We start from the raw sequence: 22,799 nt of genomic DNA, 5'->3' as shown, positions 1-22,799 counted from the left end.
ATTCTCTATCCAGTGTGAAAGTATGCTTCATGTATGTGCATCTCTGTAAGTGTTTGGGCCTGAGTGTGTGTGTGTGTGTGTGTGTGTGTGTGTGTGTGTGTGTGTGTGTGTGTGTGTGTGTGTGTGTGTGTGTGTGTGTGTGTGTGTGTGTGTGTGTGTGTGTGTGTGTGTGTGTGTTTGTTTGTGTGTGTACCTAGGGAGATGGGCTGATAACACATACAGATGAGGCTCCAGCACCAATATGGCTGGCTAAGCACCTCTGCTTTCTGCTTACCTCTGCTCTGTATTCCCACACACTGGAGCCAGTGTCAGAATATTGGAATTTGAATGGGAATCCTTAATTACAGACAACAATGCACTATCAATGCATCCTGATTAATACCATGGCCTGCAGAAACCAGACCAGGAATATCATAGCACATTATGCATATGAGAAACATAAGACATATTTTATAGTGTATACCGTAAAGTCTCTAACACAAGCCACCATTTAAATAATGGCTGAGAGTGCAACATTGCTGGTACCTACACTGGTAACGGCTTGCATTGTAAATTCATTTCAATTCAGCATATTTTCAGAATATTCATTCCCTCAACAGCATGCAACATAATTACACTGTTGCATTATTCCTCTGAGCTTCTCTTTCAAAAAAAACAACTACTGTTCTCACTCTGTAATTGGTTAATTCAGATCCGTTTGCCTTGTTTTGATAAGTGCAAGTCTTCCAGACCAGCGAAGGAACAACAACTCTTGAAACATTTTAATGTGACCTAGAGCCCATGTTAAATCTGTAAAACAACAAGGAGTAGAAGACAGCTGAGCTAAATATTCTCCATCAGTATTTTGCGTATTTGTATGAAAGTCTTGCTTTTTAACCACATTAGTATAGAGACAATGTGAATCCAATCTCTCTATTATTGACATATTGTGTGTTTGTCATGAGAAAAAACAGGTCCAGGAATTGGCATGTGAACGTGTGTGCATGTGTACACTGTAGTTCCTGTAGATATAAACAGTGTTGCAGCAGGAAGACTGGGGAGAAGAGTGTGTGTGTGTGGGGGGGGGGATGAGTCGAGGGACAAGGAGAGATGGACGGATGGAAGGAAAGAGCATATGGAGAGCTGTGGATGAGCATTAGCAGCCCATAAAAAAAGCTCATTAAGAAGTTCAATCTGTTCATCGGAGAGAGAGATGGAGAGAGAGAGAGAGAGAGAGATGGGGAGAGAGAGAAATGGAGAGAGAGAGAGAGAGAGCAAGAGAGGAAACTGGGGGATTGCAGATAGCGGGGGAGGCTGTGAACAGACAAAACTGAGAACACACACACACACACACACACACACACACACACACACACACACACACACACAAGGGATATAGAGACACATGTGCAAGGATTTTCACACACACAATCACACCTGGCCACATTAATCTTTAGAAGCAGGCTTACAAAAATCCAACTGATCCCCTGGAAACTACTTGTGTGAGTATGTATGCATGTGTGTGTGTAATTTGTGTGAACACATGCGTTCGAGCTTTAGTTGTGTGCATGTGTAGCAATGAATGGACGTGTCTTCAATGGAAGAACTCCAAGGTGAGTCCAGAAAAAACAGCTTTGTGGCAATTACTTTATCTGGTAGGGGGTTAGATGAATACCTTTACAATAGCTCGAGAGGGAGGACCACTTCTTGTGCTGATATGGTTCCAGTATGAAATAACTTTAACAAACACAATCGCTCATTTTTACAAAACAGGTGTGATATATAATCATCACACCAATTTATACCTGTGTGCTCCTTCCATCCTCTTTTATTTCCTTTTCTACTGATCTATTGTGCCCTTTAGAGGTCTTTTGGTTTCTGCCTGGCTGTCACGGTAGAAAGAACATTCAAGAATGGTAACAACAGTAAAACTTCAGTCATATGGTGTCTCATATTCTGTCTTGAAATCGTATTTTACTTGCAGCAAATAAAAAATATGCCAGTAGAGGGAAATAATTATCTACTTTTACCCAATGCAGTGTCACTGGTTTAAGGTGTCTTATAAAAGGAGATGATTTCTATCAAGGAAAAATGAAATTACTAGTAATTCACCTTGCTGCGAGAAACATTGTTTCAGCTCACAGTGCCGTGCTAGATTCAATGAAAATTCAATACAGACTCACACCTCATCTGTCTCTGTCACCACCCAGAACCAAAGAGAACGGCTTCGAGCGCGATGGCACCCTGCACCCAGATGTTCACCCGAGCAAACGGCCCTGCACCATAAGCCCCGCCCAGCGTTTCAGCCCATCCAATGGGCTCTCATACCAACCCAACGGCCTGCCTCACCCCGGCCCGCTCCCTCCGCAGCACTTCAGGCTAGACGACATGGCCATCGCCCATCACTACCGTGACACCTACAGACACCCCGCCTCCAATCATCGGGAGGTTCGGGAGAGACCCCGGCCTATTGGTAAGGACACACTAAAGGAGATTTTATCTCCAAAAGTAATCACAACAGCTATATTATTTCACATAATTTATCAGGCTTTTCAGTTCCTTATATAGCTCTAAAACAATAATGACAAACAGTCTCTCTGACCACAAGATCATACCACAGCCTCAGAGAGAAAATACATAAAGCGGAGACCACGGGAAGCTAATGGCTGATACAAGTTTGACACTGAGATGTATGAGCACTCTGTAGCGGGACTTTTAGGCACAGTTTAGTTGTAAATGCATTTTTCTGCATAGAGCGAGAGCCGATGAAGCTGTAATGATGACTTTGGCTCTTTACTAAAAATAGGAGAGGCATTTACCATGTCTCGCCTTGTGATGGATGTTTACTGGACTGGAAGCTCAGTCATTTGAGTCCTGCCCTCGGGGACGGAGAGAGATATCAAGACAGCAAAGAAAAGCATGAGTGGGGGAGAAGGAGGAGAGAGAGAGAGAGAGAGTGTCACACAGGGACCAAATGAAGGATAAATGAAAGGGAGTGCAAGGGAATGATGGAGTAGTGATACACCGATCGATCCTCTGTGTCATACTGACTTGCTCTTTGTTTATCTTTCTGTTTGTCTCGTAGGTATGCATGCAGGGACCAGGCAGGAGGAAGTGATTGACCACAGGCTGACAGACAGAGAATGGGCTGAGGAGTGGAAGCACCTTGACCATGTAAGAAAAGTAATAACATTTTTTTATTACTATACTCTCCAGTTCTGTCTCTTTAAGTAACGGAGACAATCAATCTTACCATTTCATATTAAATGACGATCCATTACATTTCTTTGTTACAATGCAGATACTTTAGCATCCTGTAAGAGAACTTTATTTACTACTGTATACAAAAGAAGAGTCACTTTTACTTTGTATTTGTCTGTTTTGGACTATTTAAAAATGTTACAAGTTCAATCAAAAGAAAACGCTATTATTACATGGATATTAAGACTAATAGCCAGTGTGTTTTATATTGAATAAGATGTGTATGTGCATGCTTGCATGTAAATGTGCTACCCTGCAATGTAACAAGAATACAATGAAGATAGTGTTGTTAATTTATATAAAGCTGCAATCTGTTACTTCCTGCATGTGCTGTTTCACCTTATTGTTGTTGGTATGCAGTCAAACGTTTATCAATTAATCCCACCAATATACGTGAGGAAATAAAGCCTTCTGGAGAGGTGTGATTTGACAAACCTCATCAACATTATAACAGTGAAAGTGTGTCTTTGAAACATACACCTATTATCCCACAGCCACATTCCACCTCACAGATGAAACTAATAATGTCGCACTAAAATAATATGACAGATGTTAAGTTTTAATTTAGAACCTCAACCTCCACAACAACAGCCTTGCTGAATTTAAATCAACCCGTGCGTCCCGTCTATGTGTAAACTCAGCGCCGTGTCTCTTCCCTGTCACCCCCAGCTGCTAAACTGTATCATGGACATGGTGGAGAAAACAAGGCGCTCGCTGACGGTACTGCGACGGTGCCAAGAGGCCGACCGCGAGGAGCTCAACTACTGGATCCGACGATACAGCGATGCTGAAGAGCTGAAGAAGGGTGCCGCTAGTGGCCAATCAAGGCAGCAGAGCCCCGCATCACAGGAAAATGCGACATCAGGTAACGAATCACATACATGTGTCAGAGGTATTATTAGAAATCATAGCCCCAAATAAATTAGTATCTGTATGCTTAAGTCTAAATCCTTAAGACAACTGATCTTCAGTTCTCGAGTGGAATCTCTGATTTATTCTTCCTTTATGGGTTTATATATATATATATATAAAAAGACAACATTGATAGTGTTTAATTGTTTGAAACATTTAATTGTTTGAAACATTCATTCCAACTGTTTTCTTAATCCACCTGCCTCCACAGTTTAAGATGTTAACTAATATAAACTGCCTTGCAATCTGTCCTTTTTATTCAGCTGTCTTAAATCTGAAGTTCTGGAAGGCCTTATAATGTATTATTATCATATTTGTATTTGGTTGGTTTCCATATTACAATATATGAAAGTGATGGTGTTACTTCATTTTTAAAGCAGTTTTATGTCAAAAAGGGCTAATGTTGAAAATGGAGTTCCCCAGGGTTCAATTCTTGGCCCACTATGTTTACATTTGTATGTGGTAACACTAGGCCATATCATAAGAAATTAATGTTATCATAATTATAGTGATGGCAGTCAGCCTTGGATATTCCCATCACATTAAATCCTGAGTTAATGTACATCTCAGTCATTTTTTTTTTTTAAGGGATGGTTATCTTTATTTTCAACCATTTAGAGGTCCCATTAGGAGAAACCAACAGGTTCTACACATGCTGATATGTTTGACAATCTTTCGCAAAGTCCAAACATTGGTTGATCTCTGGTTACCATGTCTCTGTGTTTGCGTCTCCACAGAAATTCACAGGGAGCTGCTGCACCGGCCTGTGTCTGGCTACGTACCAGAAGAGGTCTGGAAGAAAGCTGGTGAGCTTGTGGTGCCTCTGATCATAACACAAACGCACACATTCTCCCATTTTTAGTTCATCTCTCTGCAGTTTTTAAGACTCTTAGCTTTGAAGAAAACAAGGCCATCTCTTTCATATAGATGGTAGCTGATATGTAGTGCTCCTTCAAACCAATGTCTGCCCCGTCATATCAATGTAGTCTACTTTCTGGAACCTCTATACTTGCATTGAAGAGTCGGGCATCTCTTATATGTATGTATATCTGATGCAGTAGGATGCTGAAAAATAAGAGCTTCACCATCACACTCCAAATATGATGTCAGGCCTTATAACAATTTTATTGCACCAGTCAAATAGGGACATAAGTAGCTTTTACAGCTGGTCCAATGGTTTTGCTGTTAAAACTACAGTAGCAAGATTTGGTATCTACTTGCTTTTGGCACTTTTGTTATTCCCATAACGACAGACAAGCGGCTATTCTACTTAACAAAATTGGAGAGGGAAAATTTTAGAGCCAGATTAGATCAAGTATTAAAACTAATTTATCGTTTTAAAAACAAAAAAACAGCAGTTTTTACGAACATTTTTAGAACACACAAACATCAAAGCCATGAGCGCAGCTGCAATCACCATTATCGCTGTCCTCTAAAACTGAGAAAAATTTTCACTGAGGGTTTAGTGCTTGAGGAATCCACTTTGTATTCACCATCAGTGATACAGTATGTCTGCCTTTTAAACCCCTTGGAGAAAAGAAATTGTCCCCTTGCTTGACCAAGCATGATGTGTGAGATACTCAGAACAAGTAATATGCATTTAAATTGAATTGAGTATCACCATCGGGACTCTGCCTGCTCTCCAGCACTCTCCCTCCCCTCCCCAGCCTTGATCGATCTTCCATCTAAGGCATTTGGTGTGTAATCACAATTCCATGCACCAGGCATATATCACAAGGCACTAGGGCAATTTCCATGACTTCAGTCAGGTTAAAGACAAAACCACCCTGGTTTAAAAATTTAGCTTAATCACAATGGAGAGAAAATGTCTCTGTCTTCATAAAAGCACACATTCGGTCTGATATTGACAACAGATTTTATGTTTGGAATACAAGTGTAATGTGTACAAAGGAAACAAAGTAAAGTGAAGCATATTTGTCAGACATAAAGCTGTATTTATCTTTTGTCTGTAGGATAAATGGGACTCGCTATTTTACTTTGTATCGGCATTCTTCTCAGTATTTCTGTTTTCCTTTTCACTCCAGTCACTTATATTCTGGCTGAGGAGAGACTGATTTAAATGTGACCCAGGGAGGATGGCAAAATAGGATTTTTAACACAATGGAGTGCAGCCGTGAATACATCTGTTTGAAATGGGCAAAATGTTTACAGTTGGTGATAAATATTCAAGCACCTTGCACGGTGCCCTACCGGTTTCCCACTTCCCCTCACCGCATGGGCCTCTGGGATCACAATGGAAATGCATAATTTAAATATAAATTGCCTGATTTGCATACACAATTAGTCAAGTTACAGGCTTGATGGGAGCAAACAAAAAGCCCTCCTTTTGCTTTGACGTTCAGTTGGAATTCCACTGCTTAACACCCACACGGCAAGGTTATTCATTCTACAAAACAAGTATAAAATAACACATTGCTCCAGATCAAAAGCACATTTTAAGAGTGGTTACCTGGGATTAATTGGCTCACACTGTTGCGTTGAGAATATTTGTTTTTTTCCAATTGGAAAAAAAAATGTTTTTGTTTGCTCATCTTCAAATACGATCATTTCAGCTGTCCATTAAAACATCACAAACTGGCCCTCCGGGACCTAACTGATTAAACATGCCACATTTAAGGCATATGATTGTAACCAGAAGCAGGTACACTATAGTGACTGGTTGATAAATAGGAATTGCTGACAGCCTGAATAATTTAATGAAAGTAACTGAAGAGTCTTGTGCCTAATATTCTACAAGATTTACAAAATTTTGGTTTGATTTTCAAATTAATTTGGTAGAGTAAAACCAGAAACGAAGGAAAGTTATTCTCTGAAATTAAGAGCTCACTACAATGGCTTCAGTAGTTTCCTTAGCCATGACATAATTATTATCAGCTATGCCAGATTTTGTTTAACAGATATGATTTATATCTTTCAGATGTGTTAAAGATTTAGCAGCTGAAGAACCTTTAGCACTGAGGACTGCGGAAGGCTCAACCTTAGACAGCATTACTGTTGAATTAAACTTCTCAGTTTATGTCAGAAAAATGTTATTTACAATGGCAGACACACTTTAAGATGATCCAGTTATTATTCATGGGTGCCAAAGAATCTTCATCTCACATTGTTATTCCAATGGAAATACAAAGAGAGACGCCACTTTACCTGTTCTGGCATGGTCGAATCATAATGAATCAAACTTGTATTGCTAATTTACCTCATCTTTGTATGAGAGATGTTTATATTCAGATATATTAACTGTGGTATTCCTAACAAAATGCAAATATAGACATGCTGTTTACTCATTGAATAAAGCGCCCCAACGATAGAGTGATATGATGCACGCTATGTTGCAGGTGCGGGAGGCTTGAATTCCTCTGTCTCCACACTCTTTCCAGAAGAGGCGGTGAATGAGGTGAAGCGGCAGGCAATGTCAGAGCTGCAGAAAGCCGTGTCAGAGGCCGAGCGTAAAGCTCACGAGATGATCAGCAGCGAGCGGGCCAAGATGGAGCGCACGGTAGCCGAGGCCAAGCGCCAAGCGGCCGAGGATGCGCTCTCCATAATCAACCAACAGGAGGACTCGAGCGAGGTAGGAACGAACACAGACCTCCTCAGCCTTTCAAACACATCATCAACGCGGTCGTTAGGATCTTCTTGTTTGGTAGCTATGGTACTGCATCTTCCTTTGTTATAACTTTGACTATGCTTTTGAAGCCACCTGTTCAAGTGACTCCTAAATAACCCTTTTTTTTTTTCTTTTTTTTTCCAATTACAGTTCTGTTGTATTTTATCATCATATTAGTAAAAGCAAATAATCATGCCTCTTCTTTAAAGTAAAATATTGCTGATTAGTGAAAGATTTAAATTTGGCATTTTCTAGTCATGAGAAACTGTGAGGGAGAGCAAAATAAAGCAAAACAAGGACAATCAAGCGCCTATTACCCTCGCTAGCCTGCGTCCTCTTTTTTCCAAAAGGGTAGCTAAAATGTTTCTATGGGTGCTACCAATTCAGCTGAGAAGAAATAAAGGGTTTTCATTATCTAATCACTATTGGAGACCTTGGCGTTTCACCTGTTACGTGAAAGGGAAATATGTCTCACATCTGACATTAATTGCAGAGGCGATGTTTGTGACAGAGAAGCGCCCGAGAGGAGAACCTTCAGAGGCTGTTTATAACTTTGTTCTCCCGTTTCCTGTGGATATGCAGCCACCTTGACATGCTCTCACTGCGGCTTCCAAGATATATCAGAGGCCCTGCGTGTAATAGAGAGATGGGTTTTTGATCTGTCTGGGGCTTTGTTTTAAGTTTAGGTGCCAAGTGTAAAAGCAGAGGCTTGTTTTAACGACGCGCAGACTGATGCATCAATTTCTGCTGCTCATCTTCTCATTGTATTTGCTAGTTCTCTGTTTGATGGGTCATTTTGTTGTCATAAACATAGAATTATCTTTCTGTTGTGAAGAAAAACATAAAGTCAAATAAGCAAGGGCTCCTAATTACAGTTTTAGCGTTCATCACCTCAACCGGACTACCGTGTGTCTGATTGTGACTCCTGCTGCCTTTGAGTTTTTTTTGGTGTTAGTTTGACGTCGTCACTTTCTGTCCGTCAGAGCTGCTGGAACTGTGGCCGCAAAGCCAGCGAGACGTGCAGCGGCTGCAACACGGCGCGGTACTGCGGCTCCTTCTGCCAGCACAAGGACTGGGAGAAGCACCACCACGTCTGCGGTCAGACCCTCCAGGCCCAGCAGCAGCAGCAGCAGCAGCAGCAGGCCAGCCAGCAGCAGGGAGGCGTTCCGGGGTCGGACACCCCTGCTCCCATCAGCTCCTCCGCCTGCACCCCGAGCAGCGGGACCGGGAGTCCGGCTGCTACCCCGCCTGCTGCTACCCCGCGCTCATCCACCCCCAGCACCCCGTCCTCCTCTGCCCTTGATGGCACACCCCGCTAAAGACTCCCACGGAGGTTGTAACAGCCAGCCCGCAACACTACAAACAGCATGACTGTCTGCATTGCCTTGCTAAGATAACCTGGCTGACAGAGAGAGATGGCAATGCTTCTGTCTATCCTGCAGCGTAGTCATAGAAGGAGGAGGAGGAGGAAGAGGAGGAGGAGGTCCATAATCAGGTCATATTGACTTGCTATGACTTTAAAGAAACACAAAGATATTCTTTGTTTTGAATGAATGAATTTAAATATTGACATACTTTTATTGTTACACTTGCTATTCTCGTTGTCTGTTTGTCGTTGTACCTGTTGTTGTTAATGTTGTTGTCATTGTAGCTTATCTTATTTTCTCCTGTAAATATAAAGAGACTGATCAGAAATAGCCGTGAACTCAAGACAAGTATATCTGACCTCCCCTTTTTAAATGTTATTTTTTTTTTAAATTTTTCATCCTTGAATTTAGGCTTATTTCCTTCCTGTACCTGGGACATGAGACGAGCCAACCTCAGACATTTTACCAAACAACATACCAAGGGAACATAACTAGCTAGCCGAACGACTGACGTCATCAATACTCCTTGTAAAGAAAGATATTAGAGTTAAATACCCTGAAAGATCCACGGACGGATGAATAAACAAGTTTGCCGCCTGGAAAGGGAAGAGGGATGGACTGAATCTCTGGCCCACAGACCGCCATGAAATGGGCAGATGTGCAGCAGATTGCAAGCAGAGCCAGCTGTTCAACCAATGTTATTTCCCTCTCACTTGTAATGATATCCAGGTCAGTGGGTTGGGAAATACTAACCCGTCTCCCCGAAGGATGTAAAAGGAAGCATTCTTGGACAAGGTACAAAACTTTGCCCACTGCACATGTGGAGGATGGACTGAATACAATTCGCACACGCACGCTCGGTGGGTCACAAAAGCCGTCACACAGGAAGTGAAGTCATCATCCCACCGGCAGGACTGTCTAATCACTTGGACAGCAGCCGCTGGGCCACACAAGAGCTGGAAACCCACAGTGTGGAGACTCACCCCAAACGCTCCCCTCCTCGTCTCAACTTTGAAAAACATTTTCATCTTTCTTCATGTTCTTCTTTGTTTTCTGTAGATGTCATGGTGTTTATGACTTCTGTCCTGTGGTGTCACCAATGGTTATTTATTGTATATGTGTTGGACAATTGTGACAATGCATATTACTTCAACCGGTCACAACTCTTGAGTCCTTCATAACTCTCTCTCGCTCTCTCTCTCTCTCTCTCTCTCGCTCTCTCTCTAGCTGGTGCAAAAAGAGGTAAAAAAAAAAAAGAAAAAAAAAAAAAAAAGAAGAAGTGTTATCTTTTTTCCAAGCTGCTTTTCTATTCTGTGTGTAAGTGGTAGATTCCTCGTAGTTCTATAAGTTTCACTTCCCTTCGTCCTCAAGAAAAGACACAGGCTATATCTCAGAGCTGCTACTTGAGTCCGACCCAGATCTTTTCTGAGAACTAGCATGTTGCGCAGAATGCTAACCTAAATGTTTTGTACAAGGGACATACATAAATGTATTTGCACTGTCACAGAGGTTATTTCGGCATGCTTCTTTTCAGCATACTTGTGTTGTCGGTATAGAGCCATAATTCATCAACCATTTTGTATGTAGTATTAGCATTATCTGGTTTTACATACTATGGATGGGGGGGGAGTTGGAAAAATGTAAAATCACCAAACCCAATTATTTCTTTTCTACTCGACATGCTAAGAAAAGCAGCCATAAGGTCTTTTTTTTTTGTTTGTTTTAATAGTTACAGACAGTGCATGCACATTACTGAACGTTTGTTAAATATTTGTTATTTTTTAGAAAAAGTGAAAAACAACCAAAAAAAAAGTACAAAATACATTAAAAAAAAAACTATTCTAACAAACTAACTTTCCAAATGCAGAGGTGTAGACTCCGATTGACAGCTTTAACACTGCAAAGCACCAGGTAACACACAGTATTAACACAAGAGTTAAACATAAAAACACCAAAAACAGCCAAAGACTGACACCAAGGACCAAAATCCTGATTTAAACGATTTTTGAAAAGAGGTTTGTCCACTCCGACATGTAGGTTATTTATTTCTGACGGTTTTTGTTGATGAACAAAACCAACTTCAGTATCACATTAATTTATTTTCAATCCTTTCTGGAGATCAGCAGCACTCATCTTGCATTGTGAAATGAGAAGGTGTGAATTAAACATCATGAACATGCACAGCAGTGTTACATTTAAACTGGAGCAATAATAACTAATGTAACACAAATACGGATAACTTCCGTAACCATTTTGGAAGAACGTTTTGAGATACCTTTTGATCATCTTTGTACATTTTCTCATTACACAAATGTCAGATTGAGTTAAGTGCCCATTTCATCTTTAAGCAGTAAAGTTTTTGATTCACAGAGGTGAATGTGAGACTGGGCTTTCACAACAATTCCATTTCGCCGTTTGTTTTGTACTTATTTATATCAAATCATGTCATATTTGGGATAATCAGTTGCAGCTTTGTTATAAACATTCAGTGTAAATCAAACAAACCTCTCATTCACAGTAAGAGAGCACTTACCCCGACACACACAAAAAGGCTCTTCACCCTAAAACACCTTGGTGCTACACAGAAGCGCGTTACAAATTCTGACCTCAAGGAACAAGTGGAGGCCCACAAAGGTTCGGGGCAGTTCGCTCCCTCTGTACTTCCTCATCTCTCCCTTCTTGTCTAACTAAAATACACACCTGCGTTCTTGACTTCAAAGGGTTAAACAATCCAAAAAGGTGTCTGACACCCTACTAGCGACTTCTCAGAAGCTGTAAAGAAACAGCCAAGCTGTTTTAACACTAGTGTATTTAAAGGTATACCACAAATAACGTATGTTTTCATTGTTATCAGGGCAAAATCTGGGTTAAAAAAAAACAACTAAGACAAACATTACCACTCAATAATTCTTTGAGAAGCTCTATTTTTTCTTCTTTTTTTTTTTTTTCTTTCTTCCCTCCTCTATGTGTGTTTTGCTACAAATTCCTCGGTGGCAAACAAGTCTCACTCTACCTCTTACAGCACGATAAGAGCATCAGTCGCGGCGCTGATACTGGTCTAGTCGAAACCAAATGGGCACAAGAGAACAGGAAAATAAAAAACCCAAAGTCGAAGCTCATACAGCTGCAAAACCATATCACTACTTGGTAACAATGCAGACCTCATAAATAGATGAAACATAAATGAAGAGAAATGAGAAAAAAAAAAACTGAAAAAAACTTTTGTTATGTTCCTTTATGCCTGTGGCGTTTCTAGAGTACATCAAGAGTTTGAATTGTTTGAACAGGTTTTAAAAATTGTGCTGATTTTAAAGAAAAGTGTTGTTGATTCCTACTTCGATGACACAAGCTAAGGTAACAGATAAGAAATGTTTCTCTTGCAATTTTTCTTCCCTCTTTCCCCTCCACCCTTTTCTTCTCTGTTGTGAAGACATGCTGAAGTGCTTGTCGACTTGTCAGCTGGGGGGAGGATAAACAAAAACAAAGCTTGTAAAAAAAAAAAAAAAAAAAAAAAGGAAATAACAAAAAAAAATTAAGGCTATGAATTTAGGCATGCCTATTTTTCACAATAGCGGGAAATGTTATTTGAATTTCCTACATATCAAGAAGCATCGGGGAAATGTAGGGGCCAGCAGTGAACAGCGAAGGCCGTAGCATTAATCCGGGGGAATGAGTTGAACTTTAGGGGTGGGAGGGTTTTTCCGTTCTCTTGAGAAAATTTATTGTGGAAAAAAAAGGAGCTCAAATGATTTGAAGTTGTTGTGCAATACTTAATTGAGACATGAAAACCACAGGTTAGTGGTAGGCTGACACTAAGCGGTCTGTCCATCGCTTAGGGTCAGTGTCCTCTAGAGAGCTTTCCAGTCTACTATGTCAGAACTGTGGTTTCTTGTTTTTCTTTTTTTTTCTTTTTGTTTTCTTAATTTTAATTCTTTTTTGGGCTGTAAACTATGGTCTGTCAGTCTGTGAAACTTTGCAGTATAATTCTGGTATTGTTGTTCTCTTCACGGTGTAATAAATATGTTAATTCCTGCCCAGAGAATCAAGACTTATGTTCTTTCAGTACACCAGCAGTATCCAAGACTAGTACCGACAAGCATTACCACAGCACAAAACTAAACTCCACTTATTTCACAGGTAATGTTACATTTACATGTACATGGACCACTACTCAGTGAAAGCAGTTAGTCCATTTAAGACCTCACATTTTCTTTACAAAGCTTGGATTACAGGCTTGATGTCTTTGGTTAAAATGAGTTCAGCATTTAGGATCACAAAGAAGATGCTGTTGAGTTGCAGTGTGGGAAATGTACTGTGAACCCCAGGGTCATGCATTTTTGGAGCTTCACCCACAATAGAAACTAAAAGTTAGGCTATCTCTGCCACTCCTATTTTAGATTTGGATTATTCTGTGTCCCCAAACATCATGGTAATCCAACACTTAATCACTGCAAATGTCAAGGAAGAGTACCCTTGACATTTCTTTACGACGATGAGGCATCATCACGGCCCGAAGAGCGGCATCCCAAAACTTAAAAAGTAGATGTAGAAAAAAAGTGCCATACCAACTGCAAATAAAACACTGTATCTAAAGTCCATAGACAGGTAACTACATCTCTAGATGTGTGTTGAATTTGCAAATGTAACAGTACAATGTGGAAGTCTAAAAAGAATACACCTGTCAGTGCGTATCTGTCCATCGCGTGTCCGACAAGGAAAAACGTGAACAGATCTGAGTGCAACATCCACATTTGAAGCATTGTCTACTGTTATGGCTAAATCTTTGTGTTTATGTGTTTAATCCCATCAGCTTTATTGGCCAAACTGATGTCAGAAGTTATATTTGGTTTTATGGAAGTATGTAAATATTAAGTATGGGATAAAAGAAACAAATCAGCCTGTTTATCATACCGACACCAGCATCTCAGACTCTTCAAAGACTGAATAAACATCTGGCACAACAATGAATCATTCAAATGTGCCCAAACACATTGACAGGGCTAAATGAACTGTTGAAATTAAGGCCAGTGATACACATGACGACAAAGCTGTTAAGATATGAGCCTTTCATGGTGCTATATGTGCCGCTCCGACACCAGTACAATTAACCCTCCTAACTAACCGTTTTTGCCCGGCAAGATTGTCCAAGAGCTGGAATCAGCTGCTCCCATTCAAAACGAATGACAGTGAAGTCCATAAAACAGCTCGTCGGCCGTGGAAGCTCAGCCTTTTTCTAACCCCGTTCCCTATCCTTATCTCTGTGTTGAGCCACTTTGGAGTTGATAAAGCTCGGGGATGAGTTGGACTGCTGTGATATTCCTGCCACATTCTTCTACATAAAGTTCATTGTGACCAGGGCTCTTTTCTTCTCCCTCCTCATCTTCCTCTCGCTCTTCCCCTGTCTTTTCTCACTCTCTCTTATCAAGCCAGGCAGAAGCAGACAGCGACTTGAATTAAGCGTCGGGTGGGGGGGAGGGGGGGCTGCTTGGAGCCGATAACAATACAAAATGGATTTTCTCAAACAGAGAAAAACAGCTGTCTCCATTATTTGAATGCTTCACCTTTCCCCGCTCCATTAATTGGCTCTTTGATCACAGGCAGAGGTGCACAGTGACTGATAAGGAGTAGGTTATTAGTAAAGTAGCCTGGAGGACCGAGAGGCGGCCGGCCGTGGTGGGCTGCAGGAGATGAGATAAAGGCGTGGTAATGCCGGTGTGAGAGAGTGCCGGTGAGTGATAGGGCTGCGGCGTCTGGCCCTCTCGCTCTTGCTTGGCTCACCGGCGGCGTAAAAAAAAAAAAAAAAAGGAGTAGCAGCAGGACGGAGCACGATATAGCCGCTAATGCAGGATTGTGATTCAGCTTGTGGGGGATAGAGCGTGGGATTTGATTCTATAACGGCTCGCTCCTTTAAGTGGTAGATCTCTCTCGCTTTCTCCCTTCCAGTCTGTCCCTGCCTCGCTCACCCACTCTTACAAAATCAAACTGTGTGACAGGAAATTTCCTCTGTGCTTTTCATATTGGCCTGATATGTGGTAAATGTTGGGTCTATGATAGCCCGCGAGGAAAAAAAACTAGAAGGAGGGGGAAAATGACATTACCCCATCTAGCCCTTTTTAAAAGATGGGCGGCTCCTTTGATGTTGCACTGAGCTAAATTCACTGCATTAAATCTGATGGAATTTTCACTATAAGCCTGTTTATGTATTTTCTCACATCCATGGACAAGGGGCGATTTTCCACACTTCTCAGCGGAGGAAAGGAATCTTCAAGAAGTCACTATCTTGTAATCCTCTCCCTCTCTCTCTCTCTCTCTCTCTCTCTCCCTCTCTCTCTCTCTCTCTCTCTCTCTTCAAGAAATAGGACCGGAGGGGACAAGCAGGGTATTTGTGTGTTGTAAAGCGTGGTAAGAAAAGAGGGGAAGTGTTGATATTAAATTACCGAACACAAGGTTATCTAGTTCCTGCACATGGCTAGGCTGCCCTGGGCCAAGGGTAATCTGCTAATAGCGTTCACAACGAATGACATTATTAAGGAACTGGGCCCATGTGTCAGGCCCTGCTCTGTCTCTCTCTCTATCGGTCTCCCTCTCTCGCAGACACACACAGCAAAACAGTGGAAAGGAAAAAGAAAAATAGCAAACGAGACAAGGGGCAGAGATGGATGAGCAGAGCTGGCGCAATAAGAGATAGGAGTTGAGAAACCAGACTGAGAGGAAGAGCGAGGAAGTAAGGGGTAAAGGATATGAGGCTGAAATGCTCTCTTTTTTATCAGTGGCATTTGTTAAAAAAAAAAAACAAATACCCCGCAAATATCAAAGTTCAAAATGATTTATGACTCCGTGAAAGCAAATAACTAAAACCCTGAGTGTTGGGAAGTGTGACTCACAAACCACTTTGATTCCCCTGCATCAAAGCTGCATGAGAGTGTCCAACAGAATGGGATGGAGAGATCCCACGCAGCAACGGACAAATTCAAACACGAGCTTACAATTACGCCTGTATCTTTCTGCACACGGGAACGCCTTAGCCTTATGTCTCCTCAACAAAACAACAAAAGCCCATGCAGCTATCAATGACAAGTAATGGCCTCCACACACTGCACAGAAGGTGAAGTGGAGAAAAATTATACACAAAACTTTGTTATGCCCCTGAGGGACGGTAAAAACTCGGCAAAAGAACTTTTTCTGCTTTTCTTTACACTCCATCCGACCTCCTCCGATCTCACCCTTAACCGTGGCGCATTCCCGTAATTCACCGTGCACTTGTTCTAATTGAAACAGCCACAGTTGTTTCCCACAAAAGGAAATGCACATTCAAGTATTCGCAGTGTCACACACACACACACACACACACACACACACACACACACACACACACACACACACACACACACACACACACTTGTTCACTGAGGAGGAATACAGCTTGAAAGGAGCAGCGAATTAAGATCCTATTTGGATTTTCAACACGCCGCATGCAGCCGCTTTCATCCTGTTCTCACACACTGCACATGTATACAGATGTTTTCTCCGAGATAGGAAAACTTTCCTTGTGTCAAATGACAATCCAGAGTTAACATTATTGAAAACATAAAATGAAAATTATGTTACAATGTAAAATGCTGCCCTTTTGCAGTGCTTCTAGCGGTGACTAAGGACTCCTCTTGACATTTTCAAATCCTCATTGAAGTGTGCAGGATAAACAGGCTATTTAACTTCAAGAACTGGCGGGCATCTCCACCATCTCTGCATTCTCACAGCGATTAACCTCTCAGGAAGTACGCATTTCTCTGAACCTCCATATTTGACATTGACTTCATGGGGTGAGCAAGTATATGTTTCAACTCCTTTACGTGTATGTATGTGTGTGTGTGTGTGTGTGTGTGTGTGTGTGCGTGTGTGTGTGTGAGAGGAGGGGGGGGGGGGTGTTTAAGTGCCAAAGTGAACATCTTGCTAGGATGTGAAGTCAGGAGGTCTCTTCGCATGCAGGCAGCCAGTGGAGAGGAGGTGATTGATGGCTAATGAGGGCTGAATGAGGAGCCGAGGCCAAACACACAGTATAGTGCCTACTGGGGCTTTACCACATGATGGATGGCACGCCGAGATACAGTACAATCCTGTTCAAAGTGGATGTGGATATGCTTTCTTGTGTGGTCTCAAATGGAAGTGTCGATGTAAGACAGGCATTTTGGTATGTAAAGGTGAATTTGCAAGTTTCGCTGTTTCAGCATTATGCGTATGTCAATGTGTGTACACCTTGAATGGAGTCCCAAATTAAGAACACAGCTGGAAGTTAAAACTAAATGTCACATGCGCAGTTTTTATGCCATTATCAAATATATCCATAAAAATGCAATATGATACAAAACACATTACACACTCACTACAGTATTGCATGGAGCTTTTTGTGAGTGCTGCGACTAAGAAAGCTTGATTTTTGGGGTAGGTTTTCTCCAAAATTGTGACATAATAGTGACATAATTATGATGAGGAGAGGAGCGCCTTCTGAATGTAAATGAGGAGGTAATTTTCTTGATAGAGCAAATTTTGTTTGGAAAGGCTGACTTTATTTCTGCAATGCAGAGCTTGCACTGAGTAAATTATTCGTGGAACAATCACGGAAATATTGCAAAATTGGAAGCTCCCGCAAATACTGAAGATATTACTTGAATTAGCATTATTTTATTGGGATTGCAAAGTTGCAATTTCCTGAAGGGACTGAATACAGTTTTCTCCAGACATTGTCGAGGGAAAACTTTACTTTGGCATGAGCTGATTCCTTCAGATCTTTATAATCCTTGTGGTGACCCAGGAGCACTTGCATCATGCAGTATTTTGTGTTTCAACCAATTCTGATCTGCTCTAAACTCACTCAGCCAGATCACATCCAAAAACAGTTTACCATGACGCAGTGGGACATCACAGTCCATCAGTCATCTTGAACCCCACTGTTTCCAACTCAGTGGATCCATCCAGTGCCATTCAAACATCACGCAGGCTTCACCTATAGACGCGGCATGAAGCCTCATCTAAACCCTGCAACATATGGATAGTTTGGAAATCGCGTATTATCCTCCGGGTTAGTGTGATCAGTGATGAATTGGTCTGTGTGGAGCCTAACCTTGACGGCGACATCCATGCATTCAAAAAAACAAGCATACAATTGTTTCGGTCAGCCACTATTGATGAATAGTTGAATCTACAATGCTTGTCACAATTTCACAAAGTCCAAGGTGGCCTCAAAATCCAAAGATATTAGCTTGAAATAATATAACATAACATTAATAGTTGATTGTCAAAACTGCTAATTTTCCACTGAAGGACTTTTTTTTAGCTCTAGTTGTGCAACATGACAGAATACACAAACATTGCAAACTCAACATTTTGACATTCAAATACATTGTTCCCACAGAACAACACAAACCTGAGGAGATTTATCACCATATCGACGCCTTACATAAATGCAAATGGGTAACACTTATCAGGAGTGTCGAAAATATAAACAGTGTCATAATTAGGAATAGGAAAGGTCAGTCATGGGGTGTTTTCTTCTCGAAGTCTTGACATTATTCGGCATATTAAAATTTTCGACCTGTACTCTAAAAAGCAATACATAAACTAACTCAATAATGTGACAACAGTGTTTCCCTGAAAGTGCAATAAAGGCTGATCGCGCTGATGACTTTTTGCCTGGCACTGTAGGCACATCGTCTTTCTGATAAAACATGCATATTTTGGGCTAAATCATGAGCCATATATTAGACTGTGAAATTGACTGCTGGCAGTATTAAACATTAAGAAAGTGTGTGGCTATTGAGCGTCTGTGATGCATGTTTCTCAATCCTAAATATAGCACCAGAGCAAGCATGTAAATCAGAAGAAACTTTTTTCATTCACACAGAGCACAACATTCGAGGTCTACCTCTTCTTTCTTATTGTGTCTCTTCTTCCGATTGCCATTCTCGTTCCAACTCATGTCCATCAAGACAGACAGTCGAACGAGTTTCTGCTCAGAGAGGGAAAAAAAAGTGACTGTGACCAAGTGCATGTGATGAAACTGGCCTCACCACCACAGCAACATCGAAGATTAGTACTGCTGCCTGGACAGAGAGGAAGGCATACGGTAGGCACCCTGAGCACGCCTGAGGAAATTTATAGCTTATTCATGAGCATCCTTTACATCCACTGGCCCCACTTCCATCCAAACCGTCCCTAGTCCTCCGTCTCCCCATCCCTCCTTGCCCAGCACCCTCTCCCCAGCTGTTATGCACCTGGATGCTGGCCTATAGGAGTGAAACGGGGACGCATACCATCAATCTCTCTGAGGGGGCACGTGTGTGTGTGTGTGTGTGTGTGTGTGTGTGTGTGTGTGTGTGTGTGTGTGTGTGTGTGTGTGTGTGTGTGTGTGTGTGTGTGTGTGTGTGCGTGTGCGTGTGCGTGCAGTGGGGTTGCTGAAGCTTCCAGGAGACAAAAGGACGTGGTGAGAGTTGGGTTGTGGATAAAACTAAATGACAGAGATTCAGTTTGATGCTGCATTTAATGACAGTCTTCCTATTTCTAAATAAATGCCATGACTAGGGGACAGTCCCGATCACAGGTAAGCCAAGACCGAAGGCTAATGCACGAAAATAAGTCAGTATTAACCTCCAGTCTGGGAGCGGGAGGGATGATGTAAACAAAGTCCAGAAGGTGTTTGAGTGGTTTGGCAAACATATCAGATACCACAGTCAGAAAATATTTGTCTAATGAACTGCACAAGACATTAAAATCTAAGAAAAGGGTTTTCTCTAACATTATAACATTCAGGTTAGAGCCCAGGAACACACAAACTGCTAAGATGTCCTACCTCATAACAAAAAGGAAGAAGCAATGGACTTGGACAGAAATAAGAGAAGCCATAAATGAGCGTTCCAACTCAGGCAGCCTTGGGAAAGAACAAGATGTGAGGAAGAAGTGGAAAGACCTCCTGAGCAAGGCAAAGAAAGATGTTTATTTGAAAATCTTCCATCAAACCAGCAGGGGTCCTCTCCCAAAAATGTCACTATATGGTGATCCAATCCTTGTTGGTTTGGGAGAAGATTCACCTGCTTTTATTTTCCCTGCTAGTCCAATTCCAGTTTTCTGAATCACTGTGCACATTTTTTCAGTGATTTAAATAAAGAAGATTAACAAAACGGCACTGTGATTAGGCTTTTTAAAGTCTGACCATTATTTTTTGGGGGAAACATTAAAATAAATAACTCCTACTTTTTTCTCACCTTTCAAAGGTAGATTTGTTTACACTGCTGAAACTGAAGGTCTTGTTATTTTGCCTCAAAAAGATCTGGTTTATTTTAAAATAATAAACTATACAGCACAAGACAAACATGCACTAATATATGTTGCAGTCAAAATAGGTATTCATCAAAGTTTACCTGTCATTATTTTTAAATTCCTGAAGCTCCCTGAAGATAAATGAAGAGTACCTACATCACTCAGCTCTAATCTCAAGTGTGCTATTATATTTATGTTTGTCCTGATTGTCATAACAAATATTTCAAAGTTGACAAAAGTTGAAAATAGCATGATGGGGCCAACTGAATATTTATCGTGGAATACTTAATGAGGTAGTCCCCATGGACAAAATAAAATGAATTTATTAATAAAAACATTAAAATGTGATAGAGGCACCACAAGCACGTCAAACTAACACATTGATTAAAAGCGAACGGTTTGTTTGTGGAATAAATTTTTCATTCTAAATGTCACAATCCTCTGAGTTTTGCAATGCAGATTGGCTGAGATATTTTGTTGAAATATACATGGGATTTCTTTGCTCTCCCGTGGCACACAGATTTGATTGGTGTGAGGGGGAAGGAAGATGGATGAAGATTGTCCGCGGTTTGTTGTCAGGGGACCAGGAGAGGTTGCTACGTTGTTCTATATCTGCGTGAAATGTCTCAGATTGGAAATGGCAGCTCCCATATGGATTCCAATCCAGACACAAGCAGCATACTAATAAAGAAACTGCACACAGACATCGACATGCATGAAAGGCACGCACATGGAGAGCAACAACAGACATTTACACTTATGGAAACAAATGGAGGTGAATCACAGTCAGCCTCCTCTTGGATAGTTTGAAACAAATAAAACAATAACATCTGTTGCGTTAAGTCTGTGCCTTGAGTCAAAGTCTTGACCAATGTGGGTTTTTACAGGCCAATTTCGATGTATCAGTTTTAATCGAATAAGAAATACAGAAGTAAAGTATTTGAAACGATACTGCACAGTACTACATCAGCTCCTCCAACTATATTCTAGTAAGACACACTCCACATTGCTTTAGTTTGCCAGTCTGTGTGGTCGAGTTGCTGCTCAAGAAAAACATCAGCGATGGTAAAAAAAAAAAAAAAAAAAAGATCACATTCCTAAGTGACCCAAAGCAACTTAATCTGCTAATTTCCTCAGGAGATGAAAACAAACCGGGGATACACCAGTATTGGACTTGCTTTTAATAGAATGAAAAAAAAAGAAGAAAAAAGGACTCTTGTGGCTTGTATGACCATGTTTCGCTGAATGAGGTGTTTGCAGCTAACTGAGTCCATGTAAGGGATCGAGTGTTTTTATGCTTAGGTCAATAGGAAATCTAGTTGAGGTGAGAAACAATTACTTTGCTGCATGGACTGCATGTGTGCCAAGTTATGTACTGTGTGTTTTATGGTATGGAAAACACTGACAATTCTCTGTAGAGACAAGTAAAGTGGTGGATCAATTATCGTCTACTCTTTTCTTTGTTGCTGCCCAAAGTTGTCTAGCAGCAGCTGTGTGAGTACTGAACTTTCAGACCAGTAAGTCAAAGTGCTGTTAGCATTAGGAGGCCAAACTAAGTCAGACTACAGTGTAGCAGAATGTTTGAGATAAACCTGAAATGTATTTTCATCACAGTGTCAATTTACAAATATAGTGAGTGACTAATTACATGTTTGCTATGTGAGTTGATTGAGTTTCCATAAAAGTCCAAATCTGACCTAACAAAGAGACGAAGAGGAGAGTTAGAGTCAGGTTTCCTCTTTTGCCAGAGAGTTCCTGAGCCTCTGCTTGGAACAATTAAAGACACAAACATATGAACCATGGTTCAAATCAGCTGGGTTTGCCTTGCTGTACAACTCTATTAGAGCCTGACAGATGCTGGATTTTTGGGACCAATATTGAGAGGAAGTAAAAAAAAAAAAAAAGATCTACAATACATTGACTAAAATGTGATTATCAAACAGTTGTGTCATGATATGCGAGGGATTTTTATAGTTTACTTGTTTAAAATGACATCAGTGCACCGACTTGGTGAACTTTAATGGGAGAGTAATAATTATAAAAAAAAAAAAAAGAAAACTATGAATAAAGAACAAAAAGTACCACAAGCTTCATTATCTGCATTATGTTCTGTCCAAAAAACTTTATCGGCTGATTTCCTCAGATGATCGATAAATTGTTTAGGCTCCATTACTTGTTGCTTCTTGTTGTACCTCTAATATAATACTATACCAACTATAAATCGTTAAAACTTTTGTTAGTTTGTGCTTCAAATTCCTTTAAAAGAGATTTGCAAAACATCCCTGCAGAGTCAAAAAACTTTTCCTCCTCTCTCTCTCCCACTGTTACACACCCACACAGTACAC

General features: G+C 40.9%; 1 protein-coding gene across 4 annotated transcripts in view; it reads left to right on the top strand.

Moving 5' to 3' along the window:
• runx1t1 (RUNX1 partner transcriptional co-repressor 1) overlaps positions 1–13,177 on the top strand; it is a 60,756-nt gene extending 47,579 nt beyond the window's left edge. The window contains exons 6-11 of one of the 4 annotated variants that reach the window (XM_069175851.1): positions 2,190–2,452; positions 3,065–3,153; positions 3,910–4,105; positions 4,890–4,958; positions 7,551–7,741; positions 8,761–13,177. In XM_069175851.1, the coding sequence (XP_069031952.1) occupies positions 2,190–2,452; positions 3,065–3,153; positions 3,910–4,105; positions 4,890–4,958; positions 7,551–7,741; positions 8,761–9,096 (1,144 nt within the window). In that variant the 3' untranslated portion in view covers positions 9,097–13,177. Of the gene's footprint in view, positions 1–2,189; positions 2,453–3,064; positions 3,163–3,909; positions 4,106–4,889; positions 4,959–7,508; positions 7,742–8,760 lie in introns of all 4 variants that reach the window. The other 3 variants (XM_069175849.1, XM_069175850.1, XM_069175848.1) reach the window with 3 other exon arrangements.
• The last annotated feature ends 9,622 nt before the right edge of the window (positions 13,178–22,799 follow it).

This window comes from Embiotoca jacksoni, unplaced genomic scaffold, assembly GCF_022577435.1.
Source record: "Embiotoca jacksoni isolate LCO1_2020_lvr unplaced genomic scaffold, fEmbJac1.0.p SCAF_7, whole genome shotgun sequence".
Lineage (NCBI taxonomy): Eukaryota > Metazoa > Chordata > Actinopteri > Embiotocidae > Embiotoca > Embiotoca jacksoni.
Note: the sequence above shows the minus strand (reverse complement) of the source record. Positions and strands in the feature narration are given on the sequence as shown.